The following is a 27,450-nucleotide window of genomic DNA, read 5'->3' as shown; positions in this document are numbered from 1 at the left end:
AAATGTGTGCAGTAAATCCCAAATCTCGTGAGAAGTTACCCGAATCTCTAAATGGGTTTCAAGACTTATTTAAGGGAATTGGAAATTTAACTGGCTGCACCATTCCTATTAAATTAAAATCAGAAACTGCTAGTAAAATAGAGACCTGTATCACAATTCTACTTATATTAGTAGATCAATTAATAAAGAAATTGGCAGGAATGAAAGTAGATAGCATTATAAAGAAATTTATTTAACCTACAGAGTGTGTGCATTCATTTGGTTAAAATAGGATAGTATTTCAAGCATATGGTTTACACATTCAATATCTTAAAATATACTGAGAAAACATTCATATATAACCTTCGAAGAAATTTCCACTTAACTGTTCAGCATTTTGTATATATAAACTCCTTTTATATCACCAGACTTTTATGATGACTTATTAATTTGGGGAAAAGATAAAAATGAACTTGACTTAAGGTTAAAGAAGGTGCTGGAAAACGTCAGATAAAAGTATGTCAAATTTAATTTTGCACTTCAAACAGGGGTTCCCAACGGGATCGGTATTGACCCCTGTAGGTCTATGAAATTTTAAAGCTGTGAATGATGATTAAGGGTTCAATAGCCGAATATGAACAGGCAAGTCATAGGCATAATAAAAATCCCATTTATCACAAAACCTTATTAGTAAAAAAATCTGAAATGTTTCAGACTTTAAATTACGTCCAAAGGTTCGTTTTTTAATGTTTTGTGTGTTACTTTTATTTATTAAATATCATGTTCTTTGCACTTCAACCATAAAATTTAGTTCAATAGCAATGTCGCAAAATAGTTTTAAAATGAGAATATCTTTAGAATTTTCGATACACAGTTCGACGCGCTGGAGATAAAGTGGTTCCCCCTCCCTCGTGGAGTTTTGCTATTGCTCGCTTTTAAATCGTTGAGTTTCTTACTCAAAAATTCGTTAAAGTTTTACAAAATATGAAATCGATATAAAACAAATTCCAAATTTCAAATTTGGGATTTCAGATGCTCATATTCGCAGTAGGATTACGTTATTCAAAATTGGATGGCTCTAGACATTGTTGTTTTATCACAATGCGAGAAATATGCATACATTTATGCAGATTTTTCATTAATTAATTTCTTCAAATATAATGCAGGACTCTAACATTTTGTGGCAACAGTTTGAAAAGTGAACCGACATTTATAGTAGTCCAACGCAAAATGCCAAAACGAAAGTAATAGTCCTTCGGGACTCAAATCTCTTCGGACTAAAAATTGATAATTAATTGTTTATTAATATAATGTTGTATCATATAGTAAGGAAGAAATCACGTAAAATAAATGTAAAGAAAAAAATACGCTAAAATTATTCGATATATTTTTAAAGATCAATGTTTTATTTAATGTATAAATTGTTATGTTATAACTATAATATAAAAATTGTAATTTATATATTATAAAAAATAATATTCAAGAAAACGAGAAAACCGCAATAAAAAACACGAGGATGGCAAAACTAGAAAAGAAAACAGGAAACAGGTTGATTATTTCAAAAGAAAGTAAATTTAGAAATTAAGCGGTTTTATGAAAAATATTCAAATCGTAGTATCAATGTATAAATCTTAGCCATCACATCAATTAAAACGGACTTTTATGCAATTAGAGTCAATAATTTTGTTTCTGAAAATTTGTATACATTTGTAAAGTTAAAAATAACAGTGCATAAAAAATAATTAAAACTAAATCTAATGAATCATTTTTCAAAAATTTTGTTCATTTCTTAATCTAATGGCTATATTTAAGCTACTCATGTGCAATTATTTGTTTTGTGGCTACGTTGTGAATTGTATATTTCAGAGAAAACTTTTAGGGGCTCGATGAAGAAAGCCATTCTTTTAAAAGGAGTATATGCAAGAAAAGCCTTGGAATCCCTGATCTAAGAAATTAACAGATATGCAGGAGAATCATGCTCAAATCGAAAAGGAGCTATAGCATTTTGCATTTGAAAAATTTCAAAAAGTGATCATAAACTTTTGGAATCAATTTTTAAGTAACCGCTGTCCAATCATATTACATAGAATGCGTATAAGATTCAGCCACATCAGTTTGAAATTAAATAAGTACCAGTGAAAGGCGTGATGCATTATGAAGATATTTATATTATTATTTATATTTGATGCATTATGAAGATCAGTTGCTGATAAAGAATCATCTTATTTCTTTGAAGGAGATTTAGAAGTCTGTGCTGGAATGATTGTCGAAAGTATACCAATATCTAAAGATAAAATGCATATTGTTCTACTAGAAACAGACAAATATAAAGAAATAAGTGTAAGTTTTAAACAATTTAATTAAAACTGGATAGCTAAATACAAAAATATATGGTTCCGAATTATCAAAACCATATTTTAACTTCAGAGGAGAATTATGAAGAGCAATTGATTTAATATTTAAAAATTCCTGTGTAGTTGTACCTGATATTTAAGGAACAATATTCTAAATACAATTCATTATAGTCATTCAGGAGTAAAAAAATGCAAAAAATAAAGAAAAAAAAGTATTATGTTTGCCAGGAATGTAAAAGGAAATCAAGATTTGGTTCTAAATTATTCGACATGTTTGAGTTTCCAAACTTATTAATAGTGAAGCACTAATGATATTAATGCCTAATGGTCGAAGGGTTATACTTGAAAGGGATCTCTTTTACTTTAAAAACAGAGATAACCTAATAATTATAGATTAGCAATATGCTTAAATAGGATATTTGGAAGATTTATGAATAGTAGCAGTGACAAAACAATTGAAATACTTTCTTTACATAGCAAAAATAGTGATGATGATGATGATGTCGTGTTTATGACAAAGTGCAATTATATAGCTCCGAAGCTGTCAAAGACAGCTTTTGCAACCTCGGCAGCTCTATCAGTATAAAGTAGGTCCACTGGGTCTTCAATGCCGATGTTAAACAATCTGGCCTGGATTGCTGGGCAGCTGAAGATGTGATGGCGAGACAGTGGGATATCATCTGGGCAATGAGGACAAATGTTGGTGTAACTACGCTGTCCGTCTGCAGAAATTCTCCTCCCTTTTTAAGTGATTTGTCCTAAGTCTAGTTATGATAGTCGATATGGTTCTGTCACAGTTCAATTTCGGGATGGAGTTTCCTTTAACTTGACCGATTAGTCTTTGGCTGGCAACTGCATTGGCATCAACGAGGGTTAGGCAGTTAGATGGCTAAGGAGAATCACGGGATGCCTTTGCAAGCTCATCGGCCTTCTCATTACGAAAAATATTTATATGAGCCGGTATCCATTGTAAGATGCAGGATCTTTGGGCAGCAATGATTTTGTTTGTGAACTTAATGATCTGATGACTGAGTTGACATTTTCCCTTCTGGATCGCTTGCAATGCTGATCTGCAGTCAGAGAAGATGATGATGCCCTTGGAACTCTGGTCTTCTTTAGAGAGATAAATCTCCGGAGCAAAAATAGTATATTTAGATAATGGTCGATAGTATAGCAAGACATTTAAATACTTTGCCAAGAAGTGGACTTTTGAAACCACAATTTCAAGTCCGTACTACCCACAATCAAATGTAATGGTTGAAAGACATATTTAAACCGTCAAGAGAATGTTAGATAAAGTTGAAGTTGACAACAGGAATCCACTTTTAGTTTTACTGGAATATCGTAACTCTCCTAATGCAGCTGAAGTTAAATCACCTTCAGAATTAAAGTTTGGAAGAAAAGTAAACACATTAATGCCAATGAATACGAATTTCTTCCATGTAGAAGAAAAGCAATGTTTACCAAAGAGACGAGTATCATTAAATATAATTTTGTTATAAACACTGGGATGGTTATCAAAATATTATTATGATAGGAATGCAAGACCATTGAAATTACTGAAGGTAGGAGATAACGTGTACATAAATCAAAAGGGGAAAGCTAAAACAAATCGCAGGAAAAGCAAAAAGACCACGATTATAAAAAAAAGTTGGAAGAACTATGAAGAGAAACAGAAGAGACATTCTTCAGAAACTAATCCTAAAGATTTCACAGTGAGAATCAGTTATCCGAATGAAAGCAGTGAAGGTGAAGATTTGAATAAGAATGAATTTCAGATTAGTAGGATATAACTTCAAATTTAGTGGTGACTGTTCTCATGCACGTAACAAATGTGTTGTGCCATTAAATTTCGAAAGATATGTTGCGTAGCTACAGTGTCTCACAAAAGTGATGGGACACATGTGTTTTACAAAAGGAAACTGTAATAAAATAAATTAAAAAACATGTAAACATTTTTTGTGAGTGTGTTTCATACTTAAATTTAGTAGCAATTATTACATAACATACATTTTCTCAAAATATTAAATATTAATTTAATAAAAATAGAATTGTTTAGAACGGAGCAAAAAATGGCTCACATAAGTGATGGGACACCATTAGATACTACTACATACTACAATAAAAAAATTTTGGGGGGGTTTTATTTTTACTCAGACGCAATTGGCAATAATTTATAAAACCGTCTGCAGTATTTCTCTCCAGTTTGTTTTGGAATTTTTGTGTTTTTTAGCTCTGTGCAGCCATGAATGCTAAACGAAAAGAAACTTTGCCTGAAATTCGAAAATTAGTTATTAATTTGCATATTGAACGTGGAAAATCTATTAGAGAAACTGCTGAAACAGTTAACTTGAGTCATTCGACAGTTTTCAATAAAATTAAACGATATAAAAAGAATCATATGATTCAGGATAAAAGAAGACCTGGCCGACCATCAAAGCTATCCAATGGAATAAAGCGAATTATCGTTTGAAATATTAAAAAAATCCAAGAATGAGTGCTCCTAAAGTTGCTGCTGATTTACAAGCATTATATGGAGTAATTGTTAATCCTAAGACTATTAGAAGAGTAATTCGATCTGCTGGATATCACTGTAGAGCAGCCAGGAAAAAATTCTTCTTAAGTGAAAAGAATAGAAAACTCAGACTGGCTTTCGCAAAATCCAATATAAATAAGAATTCTGATTACTGGAATGAAGTTATATTTCCCGATGAGAGTAAATTTAATATATTTGGTTCTGACGGTAGAATCTTGGTGTGGAGGAAACCCAGGGAAGAATTTCATAAACAGAACTTGATGCCAACCGTAAAACATGGTGGAGGAGGAGTTATGGTATGGGGGTGTATGTCTCCGCTGGAGTTGGTAATCTTGTTTCTATTGACAGTATAATGGATCAATACAAGTATATTGACATTTTAAATCAAAATTTGAAATCTTCAGCACGAAAATTGAACCTTCATAACGATTTTAAATCCTACCAGGACAATGACCCCAAGCACACTGCTTTGAACGTTAGACTCTGGCTGCTGTATAACTGTCTTGAAATAAAAACAGCACCACAATCTCCAGACTTAAATCCTATAGAGAATATTTGGTAAGAATTGGAATCAAGAATTCCCAAACACACCATTTCTTAAAAACAACAATTAAAATCGGTGCTTCAAGAAGAATGGGGTAAAATCACTCCAGAAATCACAAAACAATTAGTCGAATCCATTCCAAGAAGATTAAATCATGTTTTAAAAGTAAAAAGAAATCCAGCAAAATATTAAAACCTTTTAAAAAGTTAAATTTTTGGATAAATATTTGATGGAAAAGTAAGTGTCCCATCACTTATGTGAGCCATTTTTTGCTCCGTTCTAAACAATTGTATTTTATTAAGTTAATATTTTAATATTTTTAGAAAATGTATGTTATGTAATAATTGTTACTAAATTTAAGTATGAAACACACCCACAAAAAATTTTACATGTTTTTTTTAATTTATTTTATTACAGTTTCCTTTTTTAAAGCACAAATGTCCCATCACTTTTGTGAAACACTGTATATTCTGTAGAAGGACATAATTATGTTACTCGATTTGGTAGGGCTGTTAAAAGCTCATTATGTAAAACGGTATATATAATTCTCTCGTTCTGTTAAAAAGGGCGATGTGATATATGTAGCTGTGACATAAACATGTAGCTGTAACTATAACTATAAAATTGTAACAGGCAGTGTAGAATAAACAATGTTTAACTGATCTTGTTTAATCTTATTTTCACATATTAGTAATTCAAAAGTTGCAACTCATGACTGAAAAACGCTTGCACGATTTTAATAAAAACTGGTTTTTATTTCATAAATTCTGCATCGCAGAACTGAACTATGTTGAGGGAACTCGATATTTCCTTTCAGAAAAATCAAACTTTTAGAGCAATACTATATGTATGTATAAACATAGCATTACGCTAACATCCAAAATACTCCTTTTGATAAATGAAAAAGTACACAGGTTGGTCATCAGCTACAACTGGAAATACAGAACTGCCCCTGCCACTTTTCGTCTTCTTCCGCAGTGTATCTCACCTTTTACTTCTGTGGAGATACTGATGTAAATTGGAAAATTGTATTTATTTTCTTTTAAGTGACTGGGATAAGGATAAGTTTTTGCAGAATCTTCAGATATAATTAATGATAATTACTACTGATACTACTGATAAAACTGTTCTTAAAAAGTAACTTATTTCCTATTTTACACATCTCTTATAATTAGTATTTATCTTAGATAAATGCAATAAATGAAATATGTAAATAAGTACTACTTAAATACTAAATGAACATACGCAAATAAATACCAAAAGGTTGTAGGATTCTCTACTGTGTACTAATCAGTTGAATGTGAAGAACCTTAAAAGCAAGTAAGCGAATAAACGCTTGAGTTCGTGGGATCGAAAACAACAAGTGAGAAGGGTGTTATAACCCTTTACTATTTCAACTAAAGTTTAACGTAACTCCATCTTGGAGTTTTACAATAAAGCCGGCACTCGGGCTTGAACTTAGGAAACTAAGAACTAAAACTTAACTAAGCTTAATAAAAAAGATATAGCCGAAGCTATCAAGATTCTAACGAAGTTGGCCCCTTAATACTAATTGCCTGCGAAGCTATTAATGGCCTAAAGAACGGCCGAGCGTGCTAGCCAGAATCTCTGGTTATCTCTGACTAAGACAGTAGAACTTCGCGGTTAAATACCGCTCTTCCTCAATTTGCATTCAAACGTGATTCTAAAACTACGTTCTGACCGGAAATGGTAATCTTAACTTAAGAAGCGATAGAAAAGGAAGTTTAACTCAAAATTTAACTGTTAATAAAATTAACATAATCCTTACAAGGTAAATAAATATCTAATGAATATAGGTAAATAAATACTTACATTACATGAAGCATTTTTACACAATCTAATGTTCTAGTATTGATTTAAATTTCTGTGTTAAACTTTGATAAACTATTTGCGGTATAAATAAAAATTTGATACTTCTCACGTAAATAATTCCAGCTAAGCCGAATGTTTGTTAATAGGAATCATTAAGCTTTTAGAAGATTTAAATGCCAGAAATAATAGTATTTATAAAATCCTTCTCTTTGTGGGATTATCTTATTGTTTTACGGAGTTTGTAAAAGAGAATTACAAGAAACAGCACTACGTAGTTGTCGGAATGGAAAGTTCTTTCGAGAGGGATTCTACCAAAAGAATAGCAAGTAAATTTCTTAGTACTTTTGGCACTAATCAATTAATAACTTAATTCTCGAAACTTTTATTTCTCGAGCAGGTAGGTATGTGGCAAAATTCTTTTATATGGAGTTCTGAAGTCACAAGTTCACAGACTGACAAGTACACGTTCTCTCCTTTAATACCGGTTTACCCGAAACCCATATATTTTCTGAAAACTTATGTCACAATTAGAAAAACTGTGAAATATTAGGTGCAGAGGGACAAACGCTTAGGAGCTATAGGGCCAAAAATTATCAGAAAAGTGTTGGAAACATGACACCAAAATTTGCTAAAATGCTCGTTTCACATATTTATATGAACTAATAATATGGTAAGAAGGTGGGGATCTTAATGTAAAGGAAGAAACATTATACGTTGGGATGTTGAAAATGTGGCTTGTTATTGACTTCAAACAAAATCTATTGTAAGAAACAATTAACATGCAATTCATCAAATAAACAGTGAAACGGACAGAAAGACAGTTCACAATGGGCACATTTTTCAAAAGCGATAGCCTTACACTTTGCCCACTCATCATTTGTCAATGAATCCAAGCAGTAATCCATTGGCACAATCCACATTCCAGGTTCTTTGTCCAAGTATCTGCCCTTATAAAAAGGGTACTTAATCAAGTTCTTAAAACGAGGAGCGCTGAATTGGTGCAGTGGAAAGGACTGCAGGACCAGAAAACTATCGCGATGCCAAATGTGCTCCTCTGTCTCGATAATGATTATGTCCGTTATGTAACGAATAAAAGATTTGTAATGTCTGAAAAAATGAATATCCAGAGTCTGGATCTTTCCCTTAAATCCTTCATGTACCAGTTTATTTTTTAGTACTTTACCATCAAGTACTTCGGAAGCAGGCAATGCATGAACATACAAGAAATAGAGAAGTCGTTACGGAAATATGTCCATCTATGCACACTTCAATGATACTTTGTGGGTTCTACAGCTCCTAAACGCTTGTCCCTTTACCCCTAAGACTTCACAGTTTTTCTACTTGTGATATAAGCTTTCAGAAAATATATAGGTTTTCGGAAAACCGATATCAAAGGAGAGAAGGTTTACTTGTGAGGCCCATAATATCTACATGAATATATTTAAATATCTAAATCTGTAGATACATATTCCCCACATAATGTTTCAAATAATGGCCTGAATAATGATAGAAATAACTTCATAAGTAAAAGAATAAGCTAACATAAATATCCGAAACTTTCCAAACACTGTTTAAAACAATTTACATTGGATAAAAACAAAAAAAAAATTAAATCCTCCGATAAGCTTATGGAGATTAGAATTTGCTTTCATAATCTAATTTAAAAGATATTTCTTGCTCTATTTTGAATATCTTCACCTTAAATATTCTCTTTGCTAATTTATAATTTATCTTGTACAAAAGTGCTCATATTTATGAAACCATTAAAACTTAATTTATTATTTATTATTTTGATATTTTTACGACATTGATAACTCATTCAAAAAGCATATTAAGAGTTACGTAATATTTATTTAAAAATTATTATACGTATGGGTTGTTATTTACTGAAACATACATTTTGAAAGTACATAAAGAATCCGAAAAGGTAATAAATTGTTAATCATGAAAAGGCAAAATTATTTTAGAATTAAAACACAAATAAATAATTTAAAACTCAACAAAATCTAAATTAACAAGCTTTTCCACCTTTGTATTGCAAAAAGCAAAATACTTTTTTATACCTTCCACACTCACCGATTATTGTTTTCTCTGTAGACCAATTTTTGATTCCCAACAGAAATCTCTGGAGGGTGCTTTGTTAAAAAATAACAAATTATTAATTTCACCTGAGTTTCTGACTTGTCTTACCTTGATATTTTAATGCTGTCCGTCATCACCAGCCCAATTATGTATAAGCAAAGAAAAAAAGTATGTTACCCGATCCTAGAAATACTGCTAAGTCTCTTCAAGGAGAATATTATTGTTTTTTATATTAGGAGAATACATTAACATAGAGAAATCATTGCCTTAATATGACTAAAGTACGAAAGATTTTGCCTATTATGGTTTAATTTTAAGTAATGAGATAGCCTACAAGATATTAGATTTCACGACCGATTTAATAACTTTTGTTTTGTTTAACTGCTGTTTAAAACGTTTTGTCTCTTGCATCTTTTGATATTTAGTTTTACATTACTGCATAAAATACTTTAATATATTTCCCAATAATTTCCAGATATGTATGATTTTTTGTGCTCTATGTTATATATAGCAAACATACGGATAATGAGACTTAGCACTTTCTTTGGAACCCATTCACTCGTATGAAACTGCCCTATAATTGCTTAACGAGATAAACATTTCACCTGCTTATGATGGAAGTAATCACATCCTCTCGTAATACGGGCAAGACTTTCCATTTCGACTACTACTGTCTGAGATTTATAATGCTATATAAAGCAGCAATATAGACACTCACCCCCGGCATGATGTACCTTTCGACATCTTTCATGATATCCTCCCACTCTTCTCCCTTCTTAGGTGCAGCATTTGGAATCAAGTTCCGCAAGTACCCTGGTTCAACATTAGGAGTCACACGACGCTGCGAAATTGATTCCAGATAATCACAAATGTAGTCCACCATTTCCCGGCCTCTTTTGCGAAACTCGGCGGTATCCATAGCGCAGCCCTTTGATTGCTTCTTCGGGGAATCTTCTCGGCTCTCAGATTTCTCCGTTTCCGTTCGTGGACAAGCGGGGCTAGAAAAGAAAATTAGTCCTCCACCAAAATTTTTAAAATATAAATATAAAAAAACTTATTTTCTGAAAGTAATATTTACTTTTACTATCAGAAGTAGGTAAATACAATACATATACAAACAGTTTTGTAGCAATTAACAATACATTTATCGAATTATACTGCGAAATAAATCTTTCCGTTTCAAATACTGCGAAAATAAGTTTTTCCGTTATTTTGTACAAATGGCTATAAAACATAACAGTTGCACTGCAAAAAATATATGAAAAATTATTCTAAATATCCATAATAAATAATATTTTGTATAATATGGTATCTTCTTTTTATATTTATTAATATAATGCAAAATCAACAAAGTATATATAATATCAAATTATATTATTTACGTTAATTCCCATTGTAAAGTTTTGTAGTACCCTTATTTTATATTAAAATTGAAATCGTTGCTTACAGATTTAAATGATAAAGGAATCTTACCTTTTAAAATGGAACAGAAAGAAACTCATTTTTAATCAACATACAGATAATCTGTATTTAAGTATAAATGCTCATATATTTTACATAAGGTTATAATTAATATGAAATAAACTTTGGTTGCAATAAACGCATAGAAACGACTAGTAGGCAGTGTAGGAAAGTGAAATAATAAACTTAAAATCTAGTTCTTAAATGTTATGGCAAAAGAATCAGTCTCATCGATGGATTATCAGGGCAATAACACGCTGTTGATTATTTAGAAACTAAATTGTCACCGTAGCAAAATATTATCAAAATAAAATACTCCTTGTGTCAAAACAAAACATATATAGGTATTACTTGATTTTCAATGCACACGTTATCGAAGCGGCGACAAGATTATCTCCAAGTTTTTTAACTACTGGCATATAATTTGTGGCTGCCATATCTCCGTGACTGCTTTTATATTGCATCAAAAAGCTTATCTTTCCCACAGGATTTTCACCACATGAATTCCGAAAGATACGACTATAGATGATGTCGAGCCGTAAATTTGTGTTTTATTTCGCCATTTAGCAGAGCTGTACAATCTTTTCATATTTTGGGTACGAATACCCGTTGTTGAATCAATGAAATTAAATGTGTGATTCATAGTTAAATGGCTGTTACCAGTCTTTTGAAGCTCATCTATTGTACAGGCTTGCCAACAATCTGGGTACCAGTACTTGGTCTACAATCGTTGATATCAGTGTGCTTGCGTCTCGATTTGAAACCTGAATAAAAAAGCTTTCGCCACTTTGAAACGGCATAACCCGCCGAATATCCACAGCTGGTGAAGTAGTGGCCAGCGTTGTTTTTTACGCCGTGCGAACAAACTCTCGTCAGCTTCAATAGTGTTTTTGTATTTATTTTAACTACTATTTATTTTATTTATTATTTATTTTTGGATTTAACTTTTTAACTGTCATGCCCAAGATTATCTCGGGCACAGCACTGGTGTTCGAAAATGTCACGTCCGAGTATTTCTCGGGGTAATTTTTTTCTGAGTGCATCGTATTGTTATACCCGAATATATATCGGGAGACGTTTATTTCGGCTTCATCTCTTTGTCAAACCCGACTGTATCTCGGGAAAAGTTAATGTGCGCTCAATAAATCATCAAAATAACTTGACAGTTAAAGGGTTAAATCAGATATAGTATTGCATTGAATATTGTTATCATTTATTGTTTATTATTAGTAGTACAAACGGACAATTTGCCCAGGACTATTAATTTCGTTTTGGCATTTTGTGTTGATTCACTATAAATGTCGGTTCACTTTTCAAATTGTTGCAACCAAATATATTGTTGCCACCGCTTTTTTCAATTGTTCCCACCGCCGTTTATTATATTTAAGGAAATTAAATAATGAAGAATCTGCATAAATGTATGCATGTTTCTCACACTGTGATAAAACAACGGTACCCCGAACCATCAAACTTTGAATAACATATGTTTCGACCCGAATACAGACACCTGGAAGCCCTAATTTGGAATTTAGAATTTTTTATTATAGGTTTCATATTTTATAACACTTTAACGAATTTTTGATTAACAAACTCAACGATTTCAAAATGAGCAATGGCAACACTGTACGAAAAAAAACATTTTTATCTCCAGCGCGCGAAACTGTGTATCAGAAATTCTAAAGATATGCTCATTTTAAAATTATTTAATAAATAAAGTTAACACACGAAGCGTTAAAAAAACGCCCCTTCGGGCGTAAGGTAACATCTGAAACCTTTCAGGCTTTGTTTTTGTTTGTTTATTGTATTAAAATGTGAAAACACACACAAATATTTGTTTTCTCTTCTTAAATAAACATGATATTTGATATTACCAACTCATGAAAATAAATCTCTAGTAAAATTCAAAAGGAACTTAAAATTAATTTCAAATTTAAAAGTTTCGCGTTTTAGTTTCTTCTTTATTTATCTCTTTTCATCTTTTTTCATATGTAAAATCGTATAAATAGAAAATTAGTACAATATAAACAAATCTGTATTACCGTTTTAACAAAATTTAAAAAATAGAAATTTGAATAGGGACTACATCATCAAGAACCAAAGACGCCTAAAAAAACCTAATAAAAAGTTTTGGATTCTACTAATCATACAGTTTTAGAAACTTAAGTTATGTAAGATATTCATGGCATAAATTAGCAACTGCTGTAAAATATTAAAAGAAGTCCAAACAAAATTACTTTTTAATCAATAATGCTATACTGAGCAACGCACTTATATAATATCAAAGATTAAATGACATATCATTATACACTGCCGTTTGGAAACCGTGTGAATCTATCGTAACCGTTTCCTTTATTGTTAAGATTAGCTCCAGATTTGTAATGATCGGCACTAGATTTTCCCCGTTACTTTAAAACAAAACTTCCACTGTACTTATTTTATTTGAATTAACCATTCAGTGAATTCAAAGATACTTTTTTCTATAATTAGATCATTTTTTGTTTTATGTTTAATCACTAATTAATGATGTTTCATGAATTAATAATACAATATTTTGAAACTTAACTCAGAAATCCCACACATTTTCTGTGGAAATGAATAATTAATCTCGACTGTTCAGCCTCCTTTAATTGTGACCCATTGCATTTACAAAAACAATTATTACTATACTAATTCAGAAGTCAAACAACAAAAATCAGCGTTATATTTACAAAATTTTCACAGAAATTTTGTAAATATAACGCTGATTTTTGTTGTTTGACTTCTGAATTAGTATTTATTCGGCGTGTTATTGTGTCTTAATTATTACTATATCAATAAAGTGAAAAACTGCATGAGGTAAACGTCTTAAGTATCGTATTTGCTCAATTTCCGCCCACTATAAGTTAAGACTCAGTTTCTTAAAATACTGTTATTTCCTTTCATGAGTTTTCCATGCTTTTTATTTTTTTCCTTACTTCTGTCAAAAGATTAGTTTAACAAATTTCATATTTATGAAGAATTTCATTTATTCTGTTATTCAGCATATTCTTGAAACCAAATCATTCAACTTCTGTTTCTTTGACTATTAAATAACAATATACAAGATTAATAATGTTTTTATTCTTAGAGAAGAGGATCCTGTATTGGTCTGCCTATCAAGGTACGCAATTTTGAGTGTAAAATAATGCTAATCTAAAAATTAAATTTGATAATTTAAAATTTGAATTTTCATGGGTCTGTTCCCTTTGCTAAATTAATTGAATTATTACTTGTCATGAAGCAAGAATAGTTATATTTAATTTATTTTAATACTTATATTCCATTGTAGAACTATTTCATTTAAATAATGTAATATTTCAGAGTACAAAAATTAAATTTTTATCTTCTGCAGTCTATTGCAATGATTAATGTTTAGTTACAGTGTCAAGATGTATAAACGTCACGAAAAAGCTTGATTTCATTTATAAAGTTGAGATATGTATAGCCATTGACAAATCTTTCAATTCGAGTATATCAGCTCCAATATATTCTTCCTTCTTTAAAGTATGCTTATATTCAGCGGATTCCGTATGCAAGGATAGAGATCGACATCAACAACGTGGAAATCTAAACTTCCGGCGTGTTAGATATGTTTTGTAATTAAATACTTGGTTTGTGTTTATAATCTAATACTATCTTTTTCAAAACACCTACATCGAAAGTGAAAATTTGCAGTCCAGCTAATGCAGGCACTTTTCATTTGTTTAGAACCAAAATTAGAAAAAGTGGAGAAATTGAAAAAGAAGGACTAAATTTTGCTAATTGATACTAATATCTTCAGTGAATGTTCTCATATAGTAAGAAGCAAAAACTAAAATTATATTTCACAACAAACTTGTAACATATCGAAACTTATCCATTTAGAACCCCGAGATTGAAGTGTAATAATTAAATTGTCACTACTCTTATTTCAAGCCAAGAAAGCTTACTGCTAAAAATCAAAATTCGAATTTCACGATTATCTAGCTGCGTGAGATTCTGGGGATTTTTCGTATGTGTACGCATATGCAAGCTAAATTCCCTTAGAAAAGTATCATCACCTTAGCCCTGGAGATGGTCCTCAATTTTGCCATGTCTGAGGGAAGAACCGAGCTCTCGTGTGCACTAAAATGGGAGAAAACTGTAAATATAAGCAAGATTATCTATACCTCTCGTGTTTTTAACGATTTATCCCCTCCATCTTAGAGACAAGCATTAAATTTTCGTAGATGAACTGAGCAAAACAGAGAGTTTTTCAGAGTACTGTTCAATTATGAATAAGAAAGGTGATATATGTACCATAAGAAAATAGAAAGACAATAACTAATCATTTCCTGCAATTGAAAACATTTCCTAAATTGTTATGACAATGATAATTTTATAAACTCTTGGTACTTACCCAATATAAAGAAGTATGCCTGAATTTATGTTGTTTATAATGAAAAGCTTGCTTGAACATGGAAATGAAAATCAAGTGGCACCTATTTTATTACAGATCCATAGAAATATGTAGGAAGGTCAGCAATTATTTGCCTCTTTTTTTAGGCTTTTCTCAATACATTCCTCTATCTCTTACCTTGACACTTGAAATCCAGAAAGAGAGATTTATAGTTCATAGACAGATACTGTTTTGTTATGACTTATCAGGAACTTGAAAGTTTTCAGAATAAAGTTATTACTCTTACTTTTATTGCAAACAACGCAAATGTAGATGATCGTTTCACTGTAAATGCTCACTTCAGTCCTTTATATGCCTACCAAATGGCCGTGCGGTTTCGGTTTTCGTGTTTTCATTCAAAACGTAGGAAATAAATGTCTTAATTATGATATTTGAGGAAGAAGCTAAGTATTTATAAATACAGTTATCTCTCTCATATTCAGCTCTCTGCACTTAGTAAAATAAAATACCTCAAAATCTGCATTTAATCACAAAATGTAGCTCTGTAAATTCATTTACGAATGTTTCCTCGTAACAGTAGATTTAGTACCCTCGGTTTCACTTATCTGCTGAGTGCCAAAGAAAGAAAATTCTGCTGCAAAGAAACAAAGTAGTTTTAGCTATTAAATTCAAACATTAAATATCCCAACATCCCGTTTAAGTTTTGTCTCTAATACTCGTAAATTTATGTCATCTGAGCTTTGTTCAAAGTTAATAGTCGCTCATAGACCTTAGCAAAATAATACGTTTTTATTTTCACAAATATACTTTTAGCCATAGACACAATAAAATTTGTCATAAATGGTGTTTTTAAAAGTAGTAATAGAAATGGATGTTATATTTAAAACTAAAACAATAACTTCCTATAAAAACATAATAATAGTATATATCATTACTTCTTTTAGAGCTGATTAATTTATCAGCATATCTGCATGTCACCACAATGTCCGGGCTCATACTGCTCTGTTTTCAGTTAGAATGATTTTTACGTCGATTTGCTGTCTCTTAACAGCAGGTATTTTGTCTTCTTTTTTCTTCGCATTTATCACTTTTCTACGCGATTTGAGAATATGTCATTTGTTTTTAAAGAACTCGTAACATATTGTTGCATTTAAATGTCTGTGAAAAAATAATAAAGCTAACCTAAACTTTTCAAATTGAAAAATGGCTAGGATTGACTAAGCGGAAAAGGGATGATTCACAGGTGATGGATCCAGGACAATCTACTAGCACTAAGAATTTTGAAAAGAAAAGAAAACTGTTTACAGAAAGTATAATAAAATTTATTTGAGTTTACTTGGAATGGAGATGAATTGGATGTGTTGTTTGTGGTGAACTGTTATCCAATCAAAGTATGAAACCACCGTTTCTTAAAAGACCTCTTGAATATAAGAATGCCAATTCAAAGGACAAATATGAAGAGTATTTTAAGAGGAAATTATCAAAATTCAAAAATAGTAAACAAGTAATGAAAGGTTTTGTTACTTCAAGCGAAAAGCTTTGGAAGCTAGTTATTTAGTAAGCCTAAGAATTGCCAAGGCTAGGCAGGTTTACACTATTAAAGAAAACCTTATATTACCAGCAGCTAAAGACATCGTTTTAACATAGTTCAGCGAAAAGCGGCTAATGAACTTAATAACATATTTTAATCAAATTATGCAGTGAGTAGATGACTTCATAGCAACTCCATAAAAGAGCAACTCTCAAATAGCAACTCCATAAAAGAGACACTTATTTAAAAAATAAAACACCGTGAGTATTTCGCATTGCAATTCGATAAAAGTACTTATATAACCAACTTTTTTCAATTATTAGTATTTTGACGTTTCGAAGACGAATTGCCGAAGAGTACTTATTTTGTGAGTCTCTTGATGATACAGCAATTGAAAAGAAATATTTAAAGTAATTTACAATTTTATATGTCTGAGAATGCTATTGCTTGGAATAAGTGCATTGCCGTATGCAATGACGGATCTCGGGTTTTAACAGGAAAACATTCCGGTATTATTTCTCAAATAAAGAAAAACGTACCTGAAACTAAATTTACTCACTGCTCCATTCATTGTGAAGCTGTAGTATCCGAAACAGTCCTCGAAAACCTGAAAATCGTTTTGAATCAAGCTGTCAAATTCGTTAATTTTATTAAAAGCCGAGCTATAAATTCAAGAATATTTACGATTCTATGCCTAGATATGAGCAGTAAACATGAAACGCTTTTGTTACATTCCGAAGTGAGGTGGTTAAGAAAAAGCTTTAAATCGTCCTTTTTGAACTTCGATCGGAAATTCTAATTTTTCTTTGTGATTCAAAATTTTAAATTCAAATATGTTTATTAAATGAATTATTGTTGGCGCGTTTAGCATATTTAGATAATATTTTTGGAAAGTTTAATGAATTAAATTTAGGATTACAAGGACGAAGGGATAATTTGTTTACCATTAGAGATAAAATAAGTGCAATGATAAAAAAAACCTAGAGCTAATAATCAAAAAATTGGATAATAATAGTTTAAGCGTTTTACCAGTTTTAGAAAGATTTCAAAACGAAAATAATTAGAAAATAAAAGAATTAGCATCAGACATTAAAAATCATTATTTTTCATTGCTACATAATTTCAACACATATTTTCCGAAGATTATGAAACGGAAAATTTGATTAGATATCAGTTTTGTTCAAATGTACCTGAAATTTTGGCTAATCTTTGGAATATGGTAACAGGTAGTTTGGCGACATTTTGGTAAGGCGATAAAGGTTATTAGCTAGGTCTTTAGCAGTGTACATAGATAAAGACAAGAGTGTGCGCAATGCCATTTTTGTGCAATTCTGGGGGTTTTTTTAAGTGAAAATAGGTCGACGTGTACATGGAAACCGTGTATGTGCAATTCTTAAAAACGCGCCAAGCAGTTTGCAATTGTGCACTTTCTCCCAATTTCACACCTAATCGTCGTCATGATTAAGAACTTTTGTACCATAAAAGTTCTAGCATAAGCGTAATTCGGCTAGCAGATTGTTGGAAAAAAATGTTGAGTAAAAAAAAAAAAAAAAAAAAAAAAAAAAAAAAAAAAAAATTGCCTTTACTTCGTGAAAACAAAATGGCGTCCAAACAAAAACTAGCAGGTTGCTGTAGCAAGGTTGGTTGCCAAATTTTCGACAAAAAAATCGCCAAGTTACCATAATCCAAATATTAACCAAAATTTTATCTCGTGACGAAAACGAAAAATTTCTAGAGCACTTGTTAGCATTTGTCTAACAGAAAAAAAGAATTTCAAGACATTTCAAATAAATCTGTTAAATTTTAACTGTCTTTATGCGCAACCTATTTGTGTGAACAAGGATTTTCTTCCTTGTTATATTTTTTAAATAAATGCAGAACAAAATTAAAAGTGGATCACAGTTTACGGTTAAAACTAAGTGAAATAAGACCGGGCATAAAGAAATCGAACTCTCTTAACAGGGCCAAATTTTAGATATAAAGTATTGTAACTTAAATTTTGATTTTTGAAATAGTAACCAATTTTTAATCTAATATATTTTTATGTGCGCATATTTAATACATATAGCCAATAGATTGCTCAAACGGCAAAATGTTTTTTTTTTTTATTTCTATTGAGAAATGAAAAATAATCCTTGTAAAAAGTAGTGGTGGTACTAAAAGTTTTTCAATTTTTTGTAGAGCAGCGGTCTCAAACTTTTGACTAGGTCTTTTGACTAGGTCAAACTTTTGACTAGGTTGGGTCTAGAAGGTTTGGAATTTAAAGGAGATGGAGTAGCGACTGAGAGAAAATTCTTGTCTACTCTTAATCGCGTTTATGATCCTGTAGGGTTTGCATCCCCTGTAACGTTATGTCCTAAACTTCTATTGTATTTTACCTGGAAGACAAAGGAAAAGGAATGATGAAGTGAATAATGGTGAAAAGGAAGAATTTTTAAAGTTGTCGAAATATTTACCATATTTAACTAATATAAAATTACCCAAATGGCTTGGTGGCAGCTGAGAGGTCAAACTGTGCTTGCATACTTTCTGTCACGTCATTCAGTTAGCGTATGAAGCCACAGTGTTTATCAGATGTACGTATGGGATATCAATGTAATTACTAAAAGCCCAATCAAGAGTTACTCCTATGAAGAAAATGACCATACCAAGATTAGAAGTGCCAGCAGCTACAATTGGAGCTAGGCTGCATAAGTCAGTAATGGAATCTTTTAAATTGGAATATATATAAATCTGAAAGCTTTCAATTTTTTTTTGGGGGGGTGGGATTAAAATTCTCTGGTTTCGTATTTTTAGAAACGTAAATTCAGTGCATTTTACTAGTACTTATCATGAAATGTCTGATTAATCAAATGATGTATTAGTAATTACTTCTTGCTCATATCAACTACACATGAAGGAATTGAAATGTTAGTGATGTGTTTGTAAATTTTACAGGCTGCATATATGACTGTAAATGAAACTAAATTTTAAAATGTAAAATAATGTTAAAGCTTTTATTGATCGATAAAGAACAGATGTACGGACAATATATTACCTGATAAAAATAAAAAAACATTGAATAAAAGGTGAAATTCTGAAAACATTAATCAAATACTGATACATAGATCAAACTGGATCAAATACTGATATCGAAGAGTTATAAAAAACACAAGCAATGAAGAAAATAATTGTTTATCTAATTAATTTTAGTAGAATTTAGTGAAACTATAAATATGGAAAACAAAACATTTAGTCAGACTTCGATTATAATCATGGGATAATGCAAGTTAAATTAGTTTGGTTTATTTGATAACTGCAAAGTTAGAGAAAGCTATCTTCCCTAAGGGAAGAGATGCCTTCGTGGAGATTTTTCTAAGAGAAACTGGCTAGTATTCACATTATACACTTTTAAACCACAAACATACCCATGCAGCCAGCCCGTTTGCCTGCAATAGAACCGATGTCGAATTACCAGCGTTCAGCGATGCTGCCGCTCGGCAGCTTGTCGGCACTCATGAAATTAGATTGTAATTAATGTAAAACTATGGAAAAAAAGCATAATATATTATAATAAAGGTAAATTACATTAATATGATCAAGATATTTCACTTTTCAGTATAATATTCGCAAAAGTAAAATAAAAAGTAAGCTAGCTAAATGTGCTAATCACTTATCACACAAAAACCTGTGTAGGCGGGAATGCGATAATTTCTCTCATTCTTCCCCATTTAATGGACGGCTGGGATTGGCATAAGAACCAGTCAAAAAATCGAGGTGGGGACGAATTATTGCCCACTATGTTTTAGTTTGGGTTCCACTCTAGAGACTATCAGGATTTGCGGAGCAAAAAATAGAAAACATCATCTATGCCTTAACGGGGTTTGAACCGTCGATCTTCTGATTGCTTATTGAACGAGCTATTATCTTACGCCCCTATAGCAAGCGTGGAAGAATGCAATAATTCTTTACTATTTCCGAGGCCCGCCAACACCCGAGCGGTAAAGTCGCTGACCACTGTTAGTCCGGCCCGAGGATCGAATGTCTGCGAACAGGCTGGATACATGGACCTTTTCGTGGTTTTTAATATTCGTAGTTTCCTTTAGAAAGTTCTCCACGGAGGCATCCGTTCCCTTAGGCAGATAGTCCTTGAGTGCTTTGCCTGCCATAATCAAATAAACTAAGTACAATTTTTTATTTGATTCGCTTTCCTTTTAGATACAGGTCTATAATTAGAGTTTAATTAAATATTAAATATTGGTTGTGGAAAACCTCCAGAAATATCTTACAATGTTTTGACAAGTCTGTTTGTACATCCTTGATCAACAAAGGAATACTTTTTTTTTCTTTTAGGACATTAAATTTAAAGAAAAATTACCAGTGTCAACAGTAGAAAGAAGAAAAAAGAAGAAAGGGAAAAGAGAAAAGAATAGAATAAAAGTGCGGAAACGCCAGGTGAAATAAAAGCGGCTGCTCATGTAAAAAGTAGAAAAGAGAGTGAGAAAGAGAGTGGTAAATGAAAAATAATCGCGTAAAAAATCAGTAAATAATAAAAATGCTTTCGTTCCAAACAGCTTCGGATGACGTCAGGAACGGCGTTGCCGGGGTGACGTGGTGCGTAATTAAAATCCTCACGACGGAGCGCCTATCCTTTTCAATTAAAGCGGCCTAGAATGGATGGAAGGGTCTGTCATGTTCGTCAAAGGCATTGAAGGCTCGCTCTTTTATAAAGTCAAGGAATGCTGTCCTTATCCAGAGTTCATTTTCCGCGTCCTTTCCAATTCGACGGAGATGTTCTTCGCCGTCGCAGCCACCGTGGAATGCGTCTGACCCACATAGTTCCTTCTTGGGATGCAAATTTACGACGCCCACTATATATAATTTTTTATTTATTTTGACCATTATTATTTATTCCTCTTATCCTCTTTGCTTCACAGAAAATATAGAAGAACGCCGGATTTAATCTGGATTCAAAATAATATTTATCCTGTTATAAATTCAAGTATGAATTTCCCTTTCTTCCTCTCTTATTGTGAGTTACTTTATTTACATAAGTGGATTTGCAAAATGAATGGAGACAATTTTTGGTGAAAACAGACAAAGTGATTCAAAATATTTTTCAAATATTTTATTTGTCCTCTTTGGATCATCATATGCTAATAGTGTAGACGTTTTTTTGCTACTATGTTTACGTCTTATTTTTATCATTATAACTGGCGAATAAATTTCGTGTAACTGAAATTAAAATTAATGTTTGGTGTAAGCTGCTATATATCGATTTCGTGCAGCCAATTTCACATCGAATAACGTATAATTTAACTTTAATAATTGCATATTTAAATATTTTGAATGTAAAAATGAGAACTAATTTTTACTTTGAAATCCAGTATATCATATGTTTTCAGAAATTTGATGATTAAAAAAAACGCTTTTTTTCTTTAATTTTTACATATTTTACGTTATTTCCTATACTCAACAGCAAAAAATTCTTTTTGGTAGTATTTTAAAATGTTGTAGCATTTTTCAATTGTATTACTTTTTTATCTTTTCTTTTGTGTTCTAGTTCTAAAAAAGTTGTTCAGTCTTCTGTTAATGAAATGAAGAAACAGTTAGTTTTAAAGAAACGTCTTGTAATTTTTTTTTCTGAATTAGCAGTGTAAGGTTTATCCTAAGTTTATGACAGTTATTTTTAAGCTCCTTTTCTATCCATCCTAATTTCAGCTTACAAATTCCTTACCAGAATATGTTTTCAGAATCGCGTTTAATGCAAATGAGTAGGAGTAGTATTCAAGTCGAAGTTCTACTGACTTCGAGAGAAAGAATCAGAGTTTCTGACAAGCACGTGTTTGCCTTTTGGCTTCGTCTCTCTAAGCTGTTACTACGCTCGACTGTATTACGGGCCATTGATAGCTTCGCTAGCTAATTCGATATTTAGGGGCCAACTAGTTAGATTTATGTTAGCTTTGGCTATATCTCTTTAGTGTTTTCCAAGCGGAATTGTCAGCTATAAAAGCAGCGATTGAAATAGCCATTCTCAAAAATCTCAACAAATTTAACATAAAATCTGACTCCCAAGAAGCTATTCTGGCTATTAAGAATCCCTTACCTTCCTCTCCATTGATATCTGACATAAATTCTCTTCTTGGCAAAATTCCAAACTACAAAATTCAAATTTCATGGATCAAAGTACATAGTGGCCATTTTGGTAATGATGAGGCAGATGAACTAGCCAAAGAAGCAGCTATTAATCAAGATGGTACTGAAATCATCATTCCGTGGCCTCGCTCAAATTTCAAGTACCAACTAAAACAACTTGCTTCGAAATCTTGGCAAGATTTGTGGAACAATGCTCCACAGGGAAGACGTACATATAACTTGATCCCCAATGTAAGCTTCGCCTCTCTGTACTCGAATCCTTAACTAAATTACTTTATAACAGGATATGGACCCTTTCCCACATATTTCTACGCAAGAAATTTGGCAAATTCTGATATCTGTATATGTGGGGAACAGGGAACTCCTGATCATTACACTTTCTCATGCCCCTTAACTGAGGATATTCACATAAAATCCCCAAGAACTGATCTCCTGGCATTCCAAAGGTTTTCAATTAAAGTTAAACATCAGCATCCAAAGTTTCAGAAAATTATGCAACGACTCTCTTCCTACGGCCTAGATCTCTGTCAAGTGTAAGTCCACATACTGCTTAAACTTAGTGAACCTCTACATGCTGTGATTATGGCTCCACTAGTAAACTTTATAAACTGCAATAAACCAATATATCTGAAATAACCCATGGACACCCATCTTTTTAGCATTATTATTACAATTCATTTTAACATTGTGTTTCCAGTACTAATTATAATTATCTCATTATGTTTATCTGTTTATTAATGATGTTTAAGTTCTATTTTTGTTGCACCAAATCAGATGTTCAATTTATCTTGTGAATCTTTAAATGTATTCCGACTATTTTTTAATCTACTTATGTCCTACATCATTATTTTTAATAAATACTGGATGCGGGGTGTACTGTGGGATTGCACGATGTACCATAATAGGCAAACTCTAAACCTTTTGGAAAGCTTCAGTCTATGTAAATTCCTATAAAACTTGCAATTCCCCAATCTTTTTTTAATAGTTGGTATGGGAAGGCATTGCCAGTTTACCTATGGTACATCGCTGGTGTCCCCTATACTTTTACCTTTACCTTACCAATATCTCTTTAGTTAAGCATTAGTTAAGTTCTTATTTCTTACACTTTTGAGTTTAAGCCCAAGTGGAGGATTTGTTGTAAGCGCTGAGAAAGGGGCCGACTGTATATCTTTATTTTAATCAATAAAGGGTAATTAATCCTTCTTGACTTTTACGTTTCTGTTTCTGGACTTGAATGATTATTCACTTAGAAGGTCGCTAGGTTCCTCCACACTTAAGCTGTTAGATACAAGGGAGGAACACCACAATTGAAATCGAAAATAATATTTAGAGGGACATATCAGGAAATGTCTCAGCAATTTAAAACCCTCCTTTCGTTCATCCTACTTAGTTGAAATACATTTTTTATACTTGTTGATGGAATGTTTTTGATTTTTATTACAGCAACATCTTTTACTAATTGAAATTCTTAAATATATCTTCTTGTGTCTTATTTATAGAATCAGCGTAATAAAGGAAACGAAAGTTGAACCTATGATCCTTATATTAAGTTTTTTTTATGTTACGTAAATTCTGAAGTGGCAGATGGTTGTTAACTAGTTATTAAATTTACAATCCAAATAACGCAGAAGAAGAATCTTTGGCACAGATATTATAAAAGAGTCCAGTGCTTATTATTTATACGGTCTATTTTATGCAGCATTTTGTACTAAAAGAAAATTCCATCATGTAGTTATTTATTTAAAAAAAGTGGCTGATATTTAGCGTTCACATTTTTGAAAAGATCGCGGTTTGGGGGTTCTGACCTTCTGTCTTCTTAAAATTTTTAACAATATAGCAAGTCTCTTAGAATCGAGTAAGTTAGGCAAAAGAAAGTATTTTAAAGAAAATCCTTAACTGAAAAAACCTCATTTAGGATAGTATTATATTGCATTTCTGTACATATTCCTTTTGAAAAATGAAGTATCTGTCTATCAGGACACGCGCCAATATCGTTTTACACATATAAAACGATGTAAATATTATACTAATTGCTAACACTACGTTCAATGAATTGAAAATTTTTGTAACATAACTATGTATATTTTAGAAAAGCATATCATAAAATAGACTAATATCTCCATATATTTTACGCATTCCAGATATACAAGACTTCGAGATATGCAATGATTTGATTCCACAACTTATTTGCCAGTTGTTGATACTGTCTTAAATATTCAAAAATATTTAACAAATATATGTATTGGAAACATCCTTTTAATTCAACCTGCATTCAATCTTGGTTTAATAGTACATTTATTTTAACGCATGGCTTAATAATACGTTTATTATAGGAGGAAAAACGCCCAACTATTTTGGAACATGCGTATGAAATTCTTAATTTAATGAAAAAGCAAACATATAAAACCTATGGAACTTACACTTCTTAAGTTATAAAATACCATAATTTTCCACCGTTTAGTATGCTGCTAAAATATTTTCGATTGTTACTTTGAAGATGACGTTTTGCATAGTTTACTGGCAAATATTATATTTTAAGCTTTAGACTGCATTCGTCCTAAAGTGTTAATTCTATCATATCGATTTTAATTTGACATTTGTTCAGTTTAGAAATGCACACTGCAAAGTTTAAACGAAGTTTAATTGATGCAAGACGGTCATAAAATAACTTTCCTTATATACGGAACTCAAGCGACAGAATGGTTCAACGACTTAAAATAAACTCAGGATATAACTATGGCTTAGAATATATAGTTAGGTTTATACATACCAAATTTTTCTATCATACATATAATATAACAGAAATTTGAATATGTTTTATATGATATGTCAATTTTATTGTGTATTTCGCGTCCACGCTTCAAATTATGCCGAACTTCCAAGTTTTTAAAAACGCACCATTAGTAAAAGTAGCGCTCAAAGTTTCTGCTCCATTATATTATTTGAATGTGCTTAATTAGACAAAGTGAAGGCATTCTGTCTGATTTCTTGTAAAAAATCTAGATTTTAAATAATTATTATAAGTTTTTCGGAAATATTTTTCCTTTACAATTTATTACAACCTGCGTATCATCTTAAAGTAGATAATTTTAAGGGGACACGCGATGTTAAAATGAAAAATTCTTACTTTTTTTAACTTTAAAACTTTTTCAGTTTTATGCATCATGCATATATTTTCATAAATATATAATTTCGTAGGGATAGAGCTAATTTTTTCCAAAATAATGTTTTGTATTTTTCCGCTTTTATACTTATATTCAATGGCCCACCAGCGGGCGAGCGGTAAAGTCGCTGAACACTGGTAGTTCGGTCGGAGGTTGGAATCCCGCGAACGGGCTGGCTGCATGGGCGTTTTCGTGGTTTTCCCCATGTGTAACGTGTATACGAGGCAGTTTCCCTTAGAAAGTCCTCCACGAAGGCATCCCTCCTCTTAGGCAGATAGCCCTCGTGTGATTTGCCATAATTAAATACTCCACTCCCCTCCATACTTATATTCATACAGTCCCTCGAGCATAAAAATAATCAGCAGTCTACATGAATTTGTGTAATTAATATATATTAAATGGTAAAGGAAACTATATATAAATTTTATAATACGGTGAAATTTCGCTGAAAAATAAATTATTCATTGAATTTTACATATTCTTTTTTATTTTTAAGGGGTCACCTTTTTACAAAAAAGCCTAGTAATTTGTAGAAAAATTTATCAATGGTAAAATGATTTTCTTTTGAATAGTATCAGAATGGTATAAATGAAACCTGAAAAGAATTTTGATAACAATTAAAACGCATTACGATATTCAGTTTTCAAAGATCTTAAATCCATAAAAACACAATAAAAAGTTTACTGTTAGTTACATGCCTGAAAATAAATTATAAATGTTTTTGTGTTCTAATATATTACTACTTCATTTATTAGCTATTTCTCAGATCAGTTTTTTTTTTTTTTTTTTTTCCTTTGGTTTAAATAGAACTAATTTATATGCTACTGTATCCTGTGTAGACAAGCATAACACACGATATATCATGTATCATTGTATTTCATTGCTAACCTATTTTTCTCTTATATTTCAAATGCTATTGTCTAAAATTTTGCTTATCTAAAAATCTGCTTCTTTAGTTCTTTATTCTGCATATAATTTCAAATAAAAAATTACATAAATCAAATGGCTCAGCCTACTCAAGTCTTCGACTGATTGCACAGTGGGAATTGCACAGGAATGAATTGCACAGGAATAAGTAAAAGTACGATTGAAGCTTTCCTAAGTATTGGTAGAGGACATTCGGTTACGGAACAGTTTTCGATGTTTCTTGCTATGAAAGCAATGGATAGGAAAGCTTCCAATAAAAGTGTTGTATAGCCTACAGAAGCAAGCGAGAATATAAAAAGGAAGGTACCTGAGCTGTTCAAGAATATAGTAAGGGAACAACACGAAAGCTTACATCCATCTATGAAAGTTGAGCATATAATCGGCACTGGAGTGTCGTTCGACGTTAAGTGGCATGAATATAGACATAATTTCTTAAGGCGTGGGACATATGCCTGTTTACCACTGTTAAACACCAGGCGTCCCCGTCTTCCGTCACCTGTCACCTGTA

General features: G+C 31.6%; 1 protein-coding gene across 1 annotated transcript in view; it reads right to left on the bottom strand.

Moving 5' to 3' along the window:
- LOC118197056 (aromatic-L-amino-acid decarboxylase-like) overlaps window positions 1–27,450 on the bottom strand; it is a 189,121-nt gene that overhangs the window by 109,512 nt on the left and 52,159 nt on the right. Inside the window, exon 3 of the mRNA XM_085807204.1 lies at window positions 10,047–10,326. Within this exon, the coding sequence (XP_085663330.1) occupies window positions 10,047–10,326 (280 nt within the window). The remainder of the gene's footprint in view (window positions 1–10,046; window positions 10,327–27,450) is intronic.

This window comes from Stegodyphus dumicola, chromosome X1 (genome assembly GCF_044657685.1).
Source record: "Stegodyphus dumicola isolate Sdum_Otavi_A_Nest chromosome X1, ASM4465768v1".
Taxonomy (NCBI): Eukaryota; Metazoa; Arthropoda; class Arachnida; order Araneae; family Eresidae; genus Stegodyphus; species Stegodyphus dumicola.
This window is presented reverse-complemented; position numbering and strand designations above follow the sequence as displayed.